Source organism: Schistocerca piceifrons, chromosome 9, assembly GCF_021461385.2.
Source record: "Schistocerca piceifrons isolate TAMUIC-IGC-003096 chromosome 9, iqSchPice1.1, whole genome shotgun sequence".
NCBI classification, from domain to species: Eukaryota; Metazoa; Arthropoda; class Insecta; order Orthoptera; family Acrididae; genus Schistocerca; species Schistocerca piceifrons.
This window is the reverse complement of record NC_060146.1, coordinates 102,947,979-102,960,540: the sequence shown is the minus strand read 5'-3', so window position 1 is coordinate 102,960,540 and position 12,562 is coordinate 102,947,979. Positions and strand designations below refer to the sequence as shown.

General features: G+C 38.1%; 1 protein-coding gene across 3 annotated transcripts in view; it reads right to left on the bottom strand.

Moving 5' to 3' along the window:
* The window catches only part of LOC124717361 (sex-regulated protein janus-A-like), a 48,729-nt gene extending 41,787 nt beyond the window's left edge, over nt 1-6,942 (bottom strand). Inside the window, exon 1 of one of the 3 annotated variants that reach the window (XM_047244192.1) lies at nt 6,817-6,942. In XM_047244192.1, coding sequence (XP_047100148.1) covers nt 6,817-6,896 — 80 coding nt within the window. In that variant the 5' untranslated portion in view covers nt 6,897-6,942. Of the gene's footprint in view, nt 1-6,457; nt 6,596-6,816 lie in introns of those variants that run through there. The other 2 variants (XM_047244194.1, XM_047244193.1) reach the window with 2 other exon arrangements.
* Nucleotides 6,943-12,562: the final 5,620 nt, after the last annotated feature.

The window sequence follows — 12,562 nt, the reverse complement described above, 5'->3', positions numbered from 1 at the left end:
TTGGAATTTTATGAGAAGATTCCATCGCAACAAAAAACGCCTTTCTTTTAATGATGTTCAACCCAAATCCATTATCGTTTCTGTGACACTCTCTTCCATATTTCGTGACAATACAAAACGAGCTGCCCTTCTTTGAACTTTTTCAATGTACTCCGTCAGTCCTATCTGGCAAGGATCCCACACCACGCAGCAATATTCTAAACGAGGACGGACAAGCATAGAGTAGGCAATCTCCTTAGTACTGCCAATAAAATGCAGTCTTTGGTTAGCCTTCCTCACAATATTTTCTGTGTGTTACTTCCAATTTAAGCTTGATATCATAAAGATCCATTAAGTGTGTAATTTTCAGATTTTTATCTGCTCTCCTTACAAAGATATTGCAGGTCAAAGAATGAAAAAATTCAAAAAATCCATTTTTTAAAAATAGTGTACACTTTGTGTAAGCTTCTCACTATTAGAAGTAGTTATACTGTGTAGTGCAACAGCACAATAAATATTAAGGCTGAGAAATTACTCTTACTTGGGAAAATACAATTAGGATAGATAAAAAATCTACTCACCAAGTGGCAGCAGAACTCACATATAGAAGACAGAAGAGGGATGAAGGAAAAGGACTGCAGAGGTCTAGGATAATGGGTAGATATCGGGAAAGTCACTCAGAACAGCAGGTCACAGGAGACTTACTGTAAGCAACGTCTTTCCTTCTCATCCCGTACGGCAAGTCTCCTCTGACCCGCGGTTCTGGGTTACTTTCCCAATATCTACCCCTTTTCCTAGACCTCTCCAGTCTTTCTCCTTCACCCCATTACTTCCCCTTCCACCCTTCTGCCTGAAGAAGGAGCCACTGGCTTCAAAAGCTTGCCAATTACAACCGTCTTTTACATGTGTGTTCTGCCGCCGCTTGGTGAGTAGAATTTTTATCTATCCAATTAAATAGTTTAAAGAATGAGTTTTTTTTAGCTTGCAATCAACAAGTTTGAGCCATTAAAAGTATATTAAGGAATACATTCAGCATAGTTATCAAGGTTTTAATTTATAGTCCAGTTAATGATTCTTATTTGAAATGTCTGGGGCAACTCAGTACTGAATACTTTTAAAAAAACCACAGATGCCTGTAAAAACAAAAAATAGCCACTGTTTCTAAATGTTAACAATAAAAAAATTATAAATGTTTTTAAACCCATTAAACATTCAGGAATTCATCCAGCAAATATCAAATTTTATCTCAAATGACCGAACGACTAGTTAGTTTTTTCCCTGACCCACTAGTCCTAGCTTTCATAACAGAAATCTTGATTTTATCAGTACCAACTGTCTGCTTTCACCTATCACATCATCAAAATGCTGGACATAAATCACTCATCGAAATCAACCACACACTGCAATGAGAATTTTATCTATTCTCATAACGAAACAATCATAGGCTTCACCAACTTGCATTTAAAAATAATGCAGAAGCAAAATAAATATGGAAAAAAATGACATACTGTTTTAGAGATAAGGGATCTAACATTCTTTTATATATTTTTTGACATAATCTCACAAGCATTTCACAACGCTGTATCCAATTTTGACAAGCCAGCTGTCGCCTTTAGGGTAAAGGCACATACTGGTTTCCATTCTCTTCTCAACAACATTGAACACAACAGCAGAAACAGATCTATATCTACTGTCGGCTTCAGCACATGACTTTAGTCTGCGGACGACCACTGACTGGTTGAAACTAAGTATGGCATTGTGAAACAACCCATGTGTTCATGTGGAAGTTTTGTGCATGGATATCACACACACCACATCAGTAGCATGCTACCAGTCAAAGGCAGTGTCAGTAGATTCAATTAAACCTTCAGAACTCGGCATTAGGGAAGCATCTGATTTAATCCATCTGCTTTGACCCACGACATCATCAATATAACAGAAATGCCTACGTCCAGAGTATACAAAATGTCGACAATATTGTCACTATGTACACATGTCAACAAACCTGCAGAAAAATAGTAACAGTGAAAGTAATTTTACTTCAACGATAAAATGAAATTAAAGAACAACCGCAGGAAATAGGGGGTCTAGGACAGGGACAAGCTAAATTTAACAATACAAAACATCACATCACCCCAAAAAAAGGCTCAACTTACAACATAATGCTACAGCCACAAAGCCAGCAGGAATCTTACAGTTCACTCGACCTATATAGCTCAAACCAAGCCCACAATACCAAAAAACCAATATCTGCAATAGTGAAAAGGGCACTTATGCAGTTTAGGGGGTACATGCACTGATCACGAGAAAAGTATTTTTGAAGGGAACGCGTATTTCTGAAGATATAAGCATATGTATGCACAGAATACAAAAAAAAAGAAGAAGTAGCAGAAGGACCCATTAACGGTCTGCTTTCACCAACTTATTCATGTTGCCAATGTGCTGCAGACACTTTAATATATTTCTTCACAGAGTTCTTTACCCATAGGTATTGCTTACAGTTTCATAAATCCAAACCGTGATAGCTATTGTTGGCTTTGCATATTGTTGCATATGGTATATTTCCCAGTTGCTCAAAGTTATGTAGCTTGATTAGTGCGCCCAACAACCTATATTTTTCTGTTGAGGCTGTCTGTTTTGAAGTCTCGTATAAAATTTTCCAGATTTGAGTGACTTTGTAATGGAAGATTTATACCATGTTACGGAGAACACCCAAAGCTTTATACAATGGGCTAGGCAACAAGGTCTTTTGAAGAACAATTTGGTGTGTGAAAATGGGTATTGTGTTGGATACAACGAGATGAAGCTGGAGAAAACTACAGGGAAAGATGTCGAAATTTGGCGCTGCTCCGTTGGCAGGGACTGTAGAAAGAAATGTTCCATCAGGAAAATGTCATTTTTTGCTGGCAGTCATTTAGACATTTCTAAAATTTTGCGACTGTCTTACATGTGGGCTTTCAAACTCAATAAGCAAAAGTTTTTAATGAGTGAGCTCCAAATTGGCAGTGAGCACACTGTGGTCGATTGGTGCCAATTTTGTAGGGATATCTGCCATGAATATTTCTTAATTCAGCCAATAGTTTTGGGTGGCCCTTGCCATACTGTTGAAATAGACGAGAGCTGCTTTGTCAGGAGAAAGTGCCATTGAGGTCATACGGGGCCGGAGCAATGGGTCTTTGGTGGTTATCACGTTGAGGCAAAGCCAAGCTTTATGGTTGCTGTGCTACCCATTTGCTGCCAATTTTGCAACAGTATGTTTTGCCTGGAACCACAGTAGTTTCTGATTTGTGGGAAGCTTACAACACCATAGGTAACTTGGGCTACAATCATCTGGCTGTTAATCATTCGCTTTATTTTGTCAATCCCTTTACAAACGCAACCACAAATCACATGGAGTCAGTCTGTCAAAAAGCTAAAGAAAAAAATATAAGGCGTTTCGGAACTCACCGTGCTATGCTGAATAACTACCTGGCGGAATTTCTCTGGCGTCAACGTTTTGGGGAAAATCCATTCCACAATTTCATTGAGCATGTTCGAAAAATCTATCCTAATGCTGCAAATTAACTCGAGGTAGCTGTTTTTATCTAATCTGTGATTCGAGCCTTAATGTATATCTGTGCAAAATAAACAAATTGATTTCTTGAGAAAATTATGTTATTAAATCCATCTCTTTTTGAAAAAATAATTAAAAAAAATAGTTTTTGAAGTTCCGTGCATACATATGCAATACATCATTTTTGATAAAAATAATTTTTTTTTTTGAGACAGTTTTTTGGCATCCAAATGAAAATATGTACTTTTTTGGTGACGAGTGCATCAGATATGACTGTAACACTCAAGTTTTGAAATACAAAGTTTTTTGGTATTCTGCACATATATATGCTTATATCATCAGAAATAGGTGTTTCCTTCAAAAATAGGTACTTTTCTCGTGATCAGCGCATGTACTCCCTAAACTAAGTGCCACGAAAAGCAGAATCGGATGTTTCCCTCGACCTAGACAGCTGAAATGAAGCCCTGATATCAAGGAACCAATAGCTACAACTCCAAAGAGTGGAATCAGACATTTCCCTTGACCTATGGAGCTCAAATGCAGCTCTCAATACCTACCAGCAATAATAATAATAATAAAATAATAATGAAAACAATGTACACTTCACACACCTACATAACTCAAAAAACATCACAAAAACCAAAACCTTCAATTCGAAAACGCAAAAACTCCTATATAGGCTACACCAGATCAATTAAAACCAACCGAAGTACGATAAACAGACAGAACATCAGTATTACTACAGAATAAAACCAAAATAAAAGTTTATTACCAAAAAAAGCCTGCAACAAAATCACCTAGGTTGACCGCCACTACCACTACACACACACACACACACACACACACACACATCCCAAACTAATCGACCCTAACAAAATGCCACGCACATAAAAAACCCTCACTGAAAAATGCAAAGATTTCCAAATCCACATTGCAGCACTGGCTACCCAGACTCAAATAAACCCATGTTACAACAGTGATAACCAAGACTTGAATGAACCCAACACCACATGTTAAACTCAACATGTGAAGATCCACTACCAGAGGACGCCATCAAATACAACAACCTGACATCTACAAACACAAACCAATTCAAAAACACACACACCGTTATGTCATGGGTAAAGGAGACGGGTGGAATTGAACACTTCCAATGGCCCCTTAACTTAGTTCCTACCTCACGCAGACAGACAGGTTGTGAGGGCAAGGATGAATAGTTCTGAAAGATAAGATTAGCGTTTCACTTTTAAAAGTGTCAATCGGCAGTAGAACCTCCTGGGATTTTGCTTCCTTGACTGTCAGTAGTGACCAGCCATACTGTCTTTTCATAAAACAATTCCTTAATAACTTCATTGTTTAATATGTGGATTCTTGCACTGATGTCACCTCATGTGTAAGATTGTTCCCCCTATTGTTATGTAGGCAACAAACTTCAACTCTAAGACATAATATCATGATACATAAAAAGATTTTTACATTTTAGTCTGCGAACGTGGACACTGACTAAGAAGGCATAGCCTAAAATTGCACTTACTTTAAGTTTTCAAAATGTCACAACCGCTTTCTTCTGTCATTTATCACATCTTTAACCTCTGGCAACAATCTGTTAATATAAAAACTACAAAGCTGCCCCACTGTTTTTAGAGTTCATGTTAAACCACACAGACCTCTCTATAACTGACTGGTTGGAGAAAGGAAAGACAAAGGACACGTTATGAACTGTTGTCTCCAAATCAATCTTTGAAATGCCAACAGCAGGATTAGTTAAAAATGTGATACCAAACTTATGAACAACAATACCCTTAACGTGGTGGAGATATAAGACTCACAGAACCGACCAACTGTTCACGTAACTAATAACATTAGCGAAATAAAAAGCGAGAGACTAACAGGATCTCTGTGGGAAAAGGTAGTTTTGGGCCCGGAACGTTCTTTCTATTAATCCTTCAAACATATTAAAAACTTGAAAATATCAGACCATAATTCAAAAGTGGAGCCTCACACAGTTACTTAAATGTATCTATGGAATGACCTACCAACCCAACCTATCCTAGATGTATGTTTACACTAGTCTACAAATCAGCCTGTCAATGTAAAAGAACACATATATACATCTTGTATACCACAAGCATCCCCCAGTGCATCACCATCTCCAGCTGGCCTAGACTTAAGTTACACATAGCAAACAATACGGTCTAAGCTACCAGCCACAAAAAATAAACTTCATATTATGATCAAAGCACACAATCAAAATATTTTACCGAAACAAACATAATATCCTAGATGCCGTATGACATCAAAACTTCATATAGGCTACCTATGGCTCATGTTGTTCACTGGACTCCAAACAGATTTAGTATTTTTTTAAACACATTTATTATTTAGTCCTGTTTCTTGAAGAAGTGTCATGAGATTATCATGGTTAACTTTGTTAAATTAACTTCCAAAGATAATATCTTTTTGATAGCGATATTCTTCAATACTGGTTGTTTCTCAGATTCCACACCCACATCAGAATATCAGCTTCGTGCTTTCTGGAGTTTAGATATTAGTTATGATGGCAAGACCTTACCAATGATTTACGCTACAATAAAAATAAAACTTATTCACAATTCTAATTACAATAGCTACACATTTCATGTACCGGTATTCGTAAATACAAATCTTTACATACTTGGTTCAGATGAAATAATGGCAATGTGTCATAGTTATTTCGATGTGAGCAATGAAAATTCACGTAAAACAAGCCTGCGATAAAATGCGTAATAAAATGAATATACCGACATCTAGAGATAAGCATGATTACACACAAAAGGGGTGATTGATTCAGTTCAAATTAAAAATGTGTTTTCAACAAAACCGCAGTCCTACAGAACTGGAGGGGTCCAACGGTAATGGTTTTATTTTTTTAGTGAAATTACATACCGGTACTGGATGTCACTAATTCTCCTGAAACCATCAAATAAATGATTACAAAGTTAATTTACAGGTTTTTCTCCTCCGGAATCCAAAACATCAGACAGTATACATAACAACAATAGTATCAGACAACGAACGAAACTTATTTTAGGACGAATTTTCATCAATTTTGAGACGATATGACTCGTAATAGTCCTGGAGACATCTTTTACAACAATCGAATAATTTGTAGCAGTACACCGATAATAATAACTGCTTGCAACTAGCAAGTAATCGCGCAAGCAAACTTCGAACACACAAATAACTTCTTAACACGATACGATTACATAACAATGGACACCATACGCATACTCAAAACAACAAACCTAGATAAACACAGCACTGGATTTCGTACGCCTCCAAATAAACTGCGTTTCAGAGATTGTATTTTAATAAATGAAGACATACCGGAGCAGTGGATTTTAATAATACCGGCAACCAAAGACAACAAAGCAACAGAACTACGCACTAGAACAAGCCAGTTTATTTGTTTAATTTAAAATGTGAAGGAAAAAATGAGTTGTTATTTACTGACATGAATCCATGGCCTTTTAGATTAACATACTGACCTCGAAAGTGGGGGCATTTGATGACAGAATTAAACATCATTATTGACAAAGCCAAGCCAATCCAATAGAGACCGTAGATCTTACACTAATAACTAAACAAGAAATTTCCAGTAACTTACCTCTGCTTATTAGCATTCACTTATAAAAATGTGCACAGTGTGCACTAGAAAAATGTGTAGAAGAATGAAACTCAAGGAAAAAATACGAACTGCTTTGGAAGTAAAGGATACTTATTATAAATGTCACTCTCTTTATCATAAATTTTACATATCATTTTTACAGCTAAATACTTTGGTTGCTATTATTGGCTCATTGTAATACGAGAGTTTCTTATTTAAATGTAAACAGAACCATTAAACAGAGGCACATTTTCGAAGTGTTGTTTGACTGTTTTAGTCACTCAGTAAAAAACACTTTCCTAAATTCTTTACTAGTTTCAAAAAATGGTTCAAATGGCTCTGAGCACTGTGGGACTTAACTTCTGAGGTCATCAGTCCCCTAGAACTTACAACTACTTAAATCTAACTAACCTAACGACACCACACACATCCATGCCCGAGGCAGGATTCGAACCTGCGTCCGTAGCGGTCGCGCGGTTCCAGATCGTGGCGCCTAGCACCGCTCGTCCACTCCGGCCGGCCCTTGTTTCAGCTATCAAGATATATAAACCGTGCAGTCTTCCGGAGTAAACGTCTTGTTTTTAGCCAAAAGAGGAAATTAAGGACTAATTCCTAACTCCACTGTCCAACCAGCATCCGAGTTCACATCATCCGAGAGAAAAAAGATATAATTTCCATCGAACCCTACTTTTACTGTTTATTAAAAAAAAAAATGTTATAACCATATGAGAAAGTGTTCTGTTCCCTCAAAATGTTACTGCAACTTTTCTGAAGTGTATAATCCTCGACTGATTTGCCAGATTTATGTAGTCTGTAATCTCACTAAATAACTCAAGGAGAATAACAGAGACAGTTTCCTCCTATCCTTCTCCAATCCGTGCATGTATCATGTCTTCAGTAAACTCAGCACCAACAGGACATTACGAATTTTACTTTTTTAAATGTCCAACCACAAATGCATATTTCCTTGTCCAGCATTTCATTCGGTTGGGCAGTCTGCAGTATATGTTTCCTTCTGTGTTTTGTTTGTACAGCACCAATCATTCACATAGCTTTTAACTTATTTTTTTGCCAGTGCACTGCTGCCAGTGCACTGCTGCACAAGCTCTGCAAGCAACAAATGTGCTCTTACAAAACATCAAAAATGGTTCTTCGACAATAAAATAAAAACGAAAGAAGAAAAAACACAACAAAATCTGTCATGCAGCCTTACAAATGTTGCATACCACGACAATATGGAGGCTATCAAACTGCTGGGATTCCTGATTGGCAGCAAATTAATAATGAATGAGCAAACAGTGTATGTGTGCTACCAGCTCTCCGATGTACTGTCTGCAGAAAGTATGTTGACACTCGGCGCCGTGGCTTATGGGAACGACTGTAAATGGGAAATGCCTCCACTGTCGCTCGCTTCAGCCACTTCGCCGAGTGCCAAAGTTAGATTTAATCTTGAATAGTGAAGATCATCCTTTCTCCTAAACTGCAGTTGGACGAGAAACAGGCGACTATAAGTTTAGAATGCACGACGATTACCACTAGACCACGGGCTCACACTTAGTTTGCGCGGACAATAATATACCTTCTCAGGAGAACAGAAGGTGTATTAGCTGACCCATACCTTATAACAGTGCATTATGCAATATTTCATAGCCACATCAATCATGGCCTACTGTTATGGGAATACTCTGAAGGTTGCAAGAAGGTGGCAGTGCTACATTAAAAAAACAGTCAGAATCATTGCATCAAGCTAAAGACTGCAGCACTGCAAGCCTATGTTCACCCAATTAGGAATAATGACAGTCTACATCCAATACTTGTTTTTATGCCACATCAGTGTAAAAGAAAACCAAGGTGTTATCTGCATGAGGCAAGACATACATAATCATGACACCCACAACAAGAGGAACATTGATACACCATGTTGTCGACTGTCTCGAACACAAGATAGTTTTTCAATGGTTGCTTTAAAAATATTCAACTCATTGCCTTAAAAGTGCAGTTCCTGTCACCAGGACCATTCAAAACGAAAACTGCACAAGATATGAAAGAGTAATCTCTCTCTCTCTCTCTCTCTCTCTCACACACACACACGCACACACACACACACACACACACACACACACATAAACACAAACAAACACCGAAGCACCAAGGAAACTGGTATAGGCATGTGATTTCAAATACAGAGATATATAAACAGACAGAATATGGCAATTCCTATGTAAGACAAGAAGTGTCTGGGGCAGTTGTCAGATCGGTACCTACTGCTACAATGGCAGGTTATCAAGATCCAAGTGAGTTTGAACACGGTGTTATAGTCAGTGCAGGAGCGATGGAATACAGCAGCTCTGAGGTAGTGATGAAGTGGTGATTTCCCCATATGACCATTTCACAGGCATATGGTGAATATCAGAAATCTGGTAAAACATCAGATTTACGACATCACTGTAGCTGGAAAAAATCTTACAAGAATGGGACAAGCGACGACTGAAGAGAAGCGTTCAGTGTGACAGAAGTGCAACCCTCCTGCAAATTGCTGCAGATTTCAATGCTGGGCCATCAGCATGCAAACCGTTCAATGAAACAGCATCAATATGGGCTTTCGGAGCCGAAAGCCCACTTGTGTATCATTGACGACTGCACAACACAAAGATTTACACCTCGCCAGGGCCCATCAACAATGACTGAGACCATGTTGCCTCTTTTCAAATTGTATCGAATGGATGGACAGGTACGAGTATGGAGACAACCTCATGAATTCATGGACCCTGCATGTCAGCAGGGGACTGTTCAACCTGGTGGAGGCTCTGTAATGTCGTGGGGCGTGTGCAGGTGGAATGAAATGGGACCCCTTATACTTCTAGATACGATTCGACAGGTGACACATATGTAAACGTCTTGTCTACCTGCATCCATTCAAGGCCATTGCGCATTCCGACGGACTGGGAAAAATCCAGCAGGTCAATCCAACACCCCACACGTCCAGCACTTCCGCTGGCCTCCAAACTCTCCAGACATGAACATGTTTGGGCATATCTGGGATGCCTTGCAACAAGCTCTTCAGAACAGATTCCACCCCATCACACTCTAGCAGATTTATGGGCAGCCCTGCAGAATTCATGGTGTCATTCCTTCCAGTACTACTTTAGACATTAGTTGAGTGCATGCCACGCCGTGCTGCGAAACTTCTTCATGTTCGCGGGGGCCCTACCCGATATTATGGCTCTGAGCACTATGGGACTAAACATCTATGGTCATCAGTCCCCTAGAACTTAGAACTACTTAAACGTAACTAACCTACGGACACCACACAACACCCAGTCATCACGAGGCAGAGAAAATCCCTGACCCCGCCGGGAATCGAACCCGGGAACCCGGGCGTGGGAAGCGAGAACGCTACCGCACGACCACGAGCTGCGGACTACCCGATATTAGGCAGATGTACCAGTTTCTTCGGCTCTTCAGTGTGTAAGTATATATATATTTCCTTATTTATATGAAAAATGATAAATAACCCCTGCATATGTTATCTTCACACAGTCTGTCCGCCATGACTAGTAAACAATGAAGATCCAGTAATTAAAAACATCAAGTTACTGGTATTTCTATAAATATGTTAACTTTGCACACATTTGTTGTGGAAGTAAGAGCTCTGGAAACCAAGGGGGCTCTTAGTTCTGTTTTGCATATATATCTACTTCATTAGTTCTCATTAACTGGAAAATAATATTGTGGAAATATGAAATCTACCACCCCCAGAAATGACAGTGAGAAGATGGATATCATGTAAAAATAAGCGAACACTGCAGAAAGTGCTAGATTCCCAATTTTTGGAATGGACAGGAAGATTTATGGGTCTCTACGTCAGTCGAACAGAACAAATAGAATATTTTGATAAATTCCATAAATGGACATGTCTGCCACAGCAGCTTGTATTCGAGATGACTGTAAAATCATCTGAAAGGAAAAAAGATCAAGGTCAATTACAAATACGCGCTTTCTATTTAATCAAGTGTTTCAGATGAAGGATTTTTCATTTCATTTATTTATTTATTATACTCCTCTATGCATGAATAATGCAACCAACATCATCTTTTGAGTACACAGACATAGCAATACAATTACATAAATAACACACACAGTCTAAAAAAATATTTTACATAATTATTGTCAGACATTAAATTGTCCATCATACTGCGCATGATGTATTCTGTAGAATCACATACATACGTTTAATGTAATGATACTATGTTAGTGTCTGAGATAATTTTTAAAGCCTATTTCGAACTTTTCTATTGTATAAAATGTTTTTTCTCTCAAAGCCACTTCTGTGTGACGTTTTTAAACATATTGGTACACATTGTGTGCCTGTAGTGACAACATATTAAACTGTTTTACCCTCATGTATTTGTAACTATCTGGAGTTTCCTTAAGTCTAGCGACTGTGATCTCTGTCTTCTGTTTTAGGTGTGTATTATATTGATGGGCCACATGGCTACATCGCGGGGTCAGGGGCACCTTGCCACAGTTCCTGCAGTTCCCCCAACCACCTCCATTGGAGGTTTAGGTCCTCCCTCAGGCATGAATGGGTGTGTTATCCTTAGCATGAGATAGTTTAAGTTAGATAAAATAATGACCTCAGCAGTTTGTCCCCATACGAACTTACCACAAATTTCCAAAATTACATTGATGGACAGTGTTTTAGTTTGTAATGGTGTTACTTTTCTTTTTTATGTATTAGATGTCTTAATATGAAGAGGGATGTAGATGTTGATATTTTTATTTTTTTGAAATAGCTTTTGAAGACTCATTATTTATAGCCCCACAGATGCATCTGAACTCCTTATTTTTGCCAAATGTGATCTTTTATTGCTCCAGGGAAATTCTTCAATAACACAATGGCATGTCAATTGTGCTTGGAAAAAGGTATAGCATGCACTGAGCAATAGCTTAACATTAATACATGACCTTAGTTTATCTAACAAATATGTAACACATACTAAGTTAGTAGAGATATACTTGGTATAATTCTTCCATGTTAATTTCGTGTAAAGACAGATGTCAAGAAGTTTAACTGAAGCAGTCATTGCCATCCTCTTTAATTGATAAGCTAAAGAGATTATTTAAAGTTTGATATGATTAGTACGAAATTCATTGAGATGGAATCACTTACTGGCTGCTCTGAAATGATCCCTACTTTACTCCTTTAATGCCCCTCAATCTTTACCAGCTGGAACAAAAGTGGTACCTTCATAACCTAAATTTTCACATACTAATCACTGGTTATAACGTAACGTTTCATGAGTGACTAAAATTAGGAAGTATTATGTTCTGTGGCTCGCATTTGGCTGAAATCAGAAATTAGTGGCTTGAAATCAGAAATC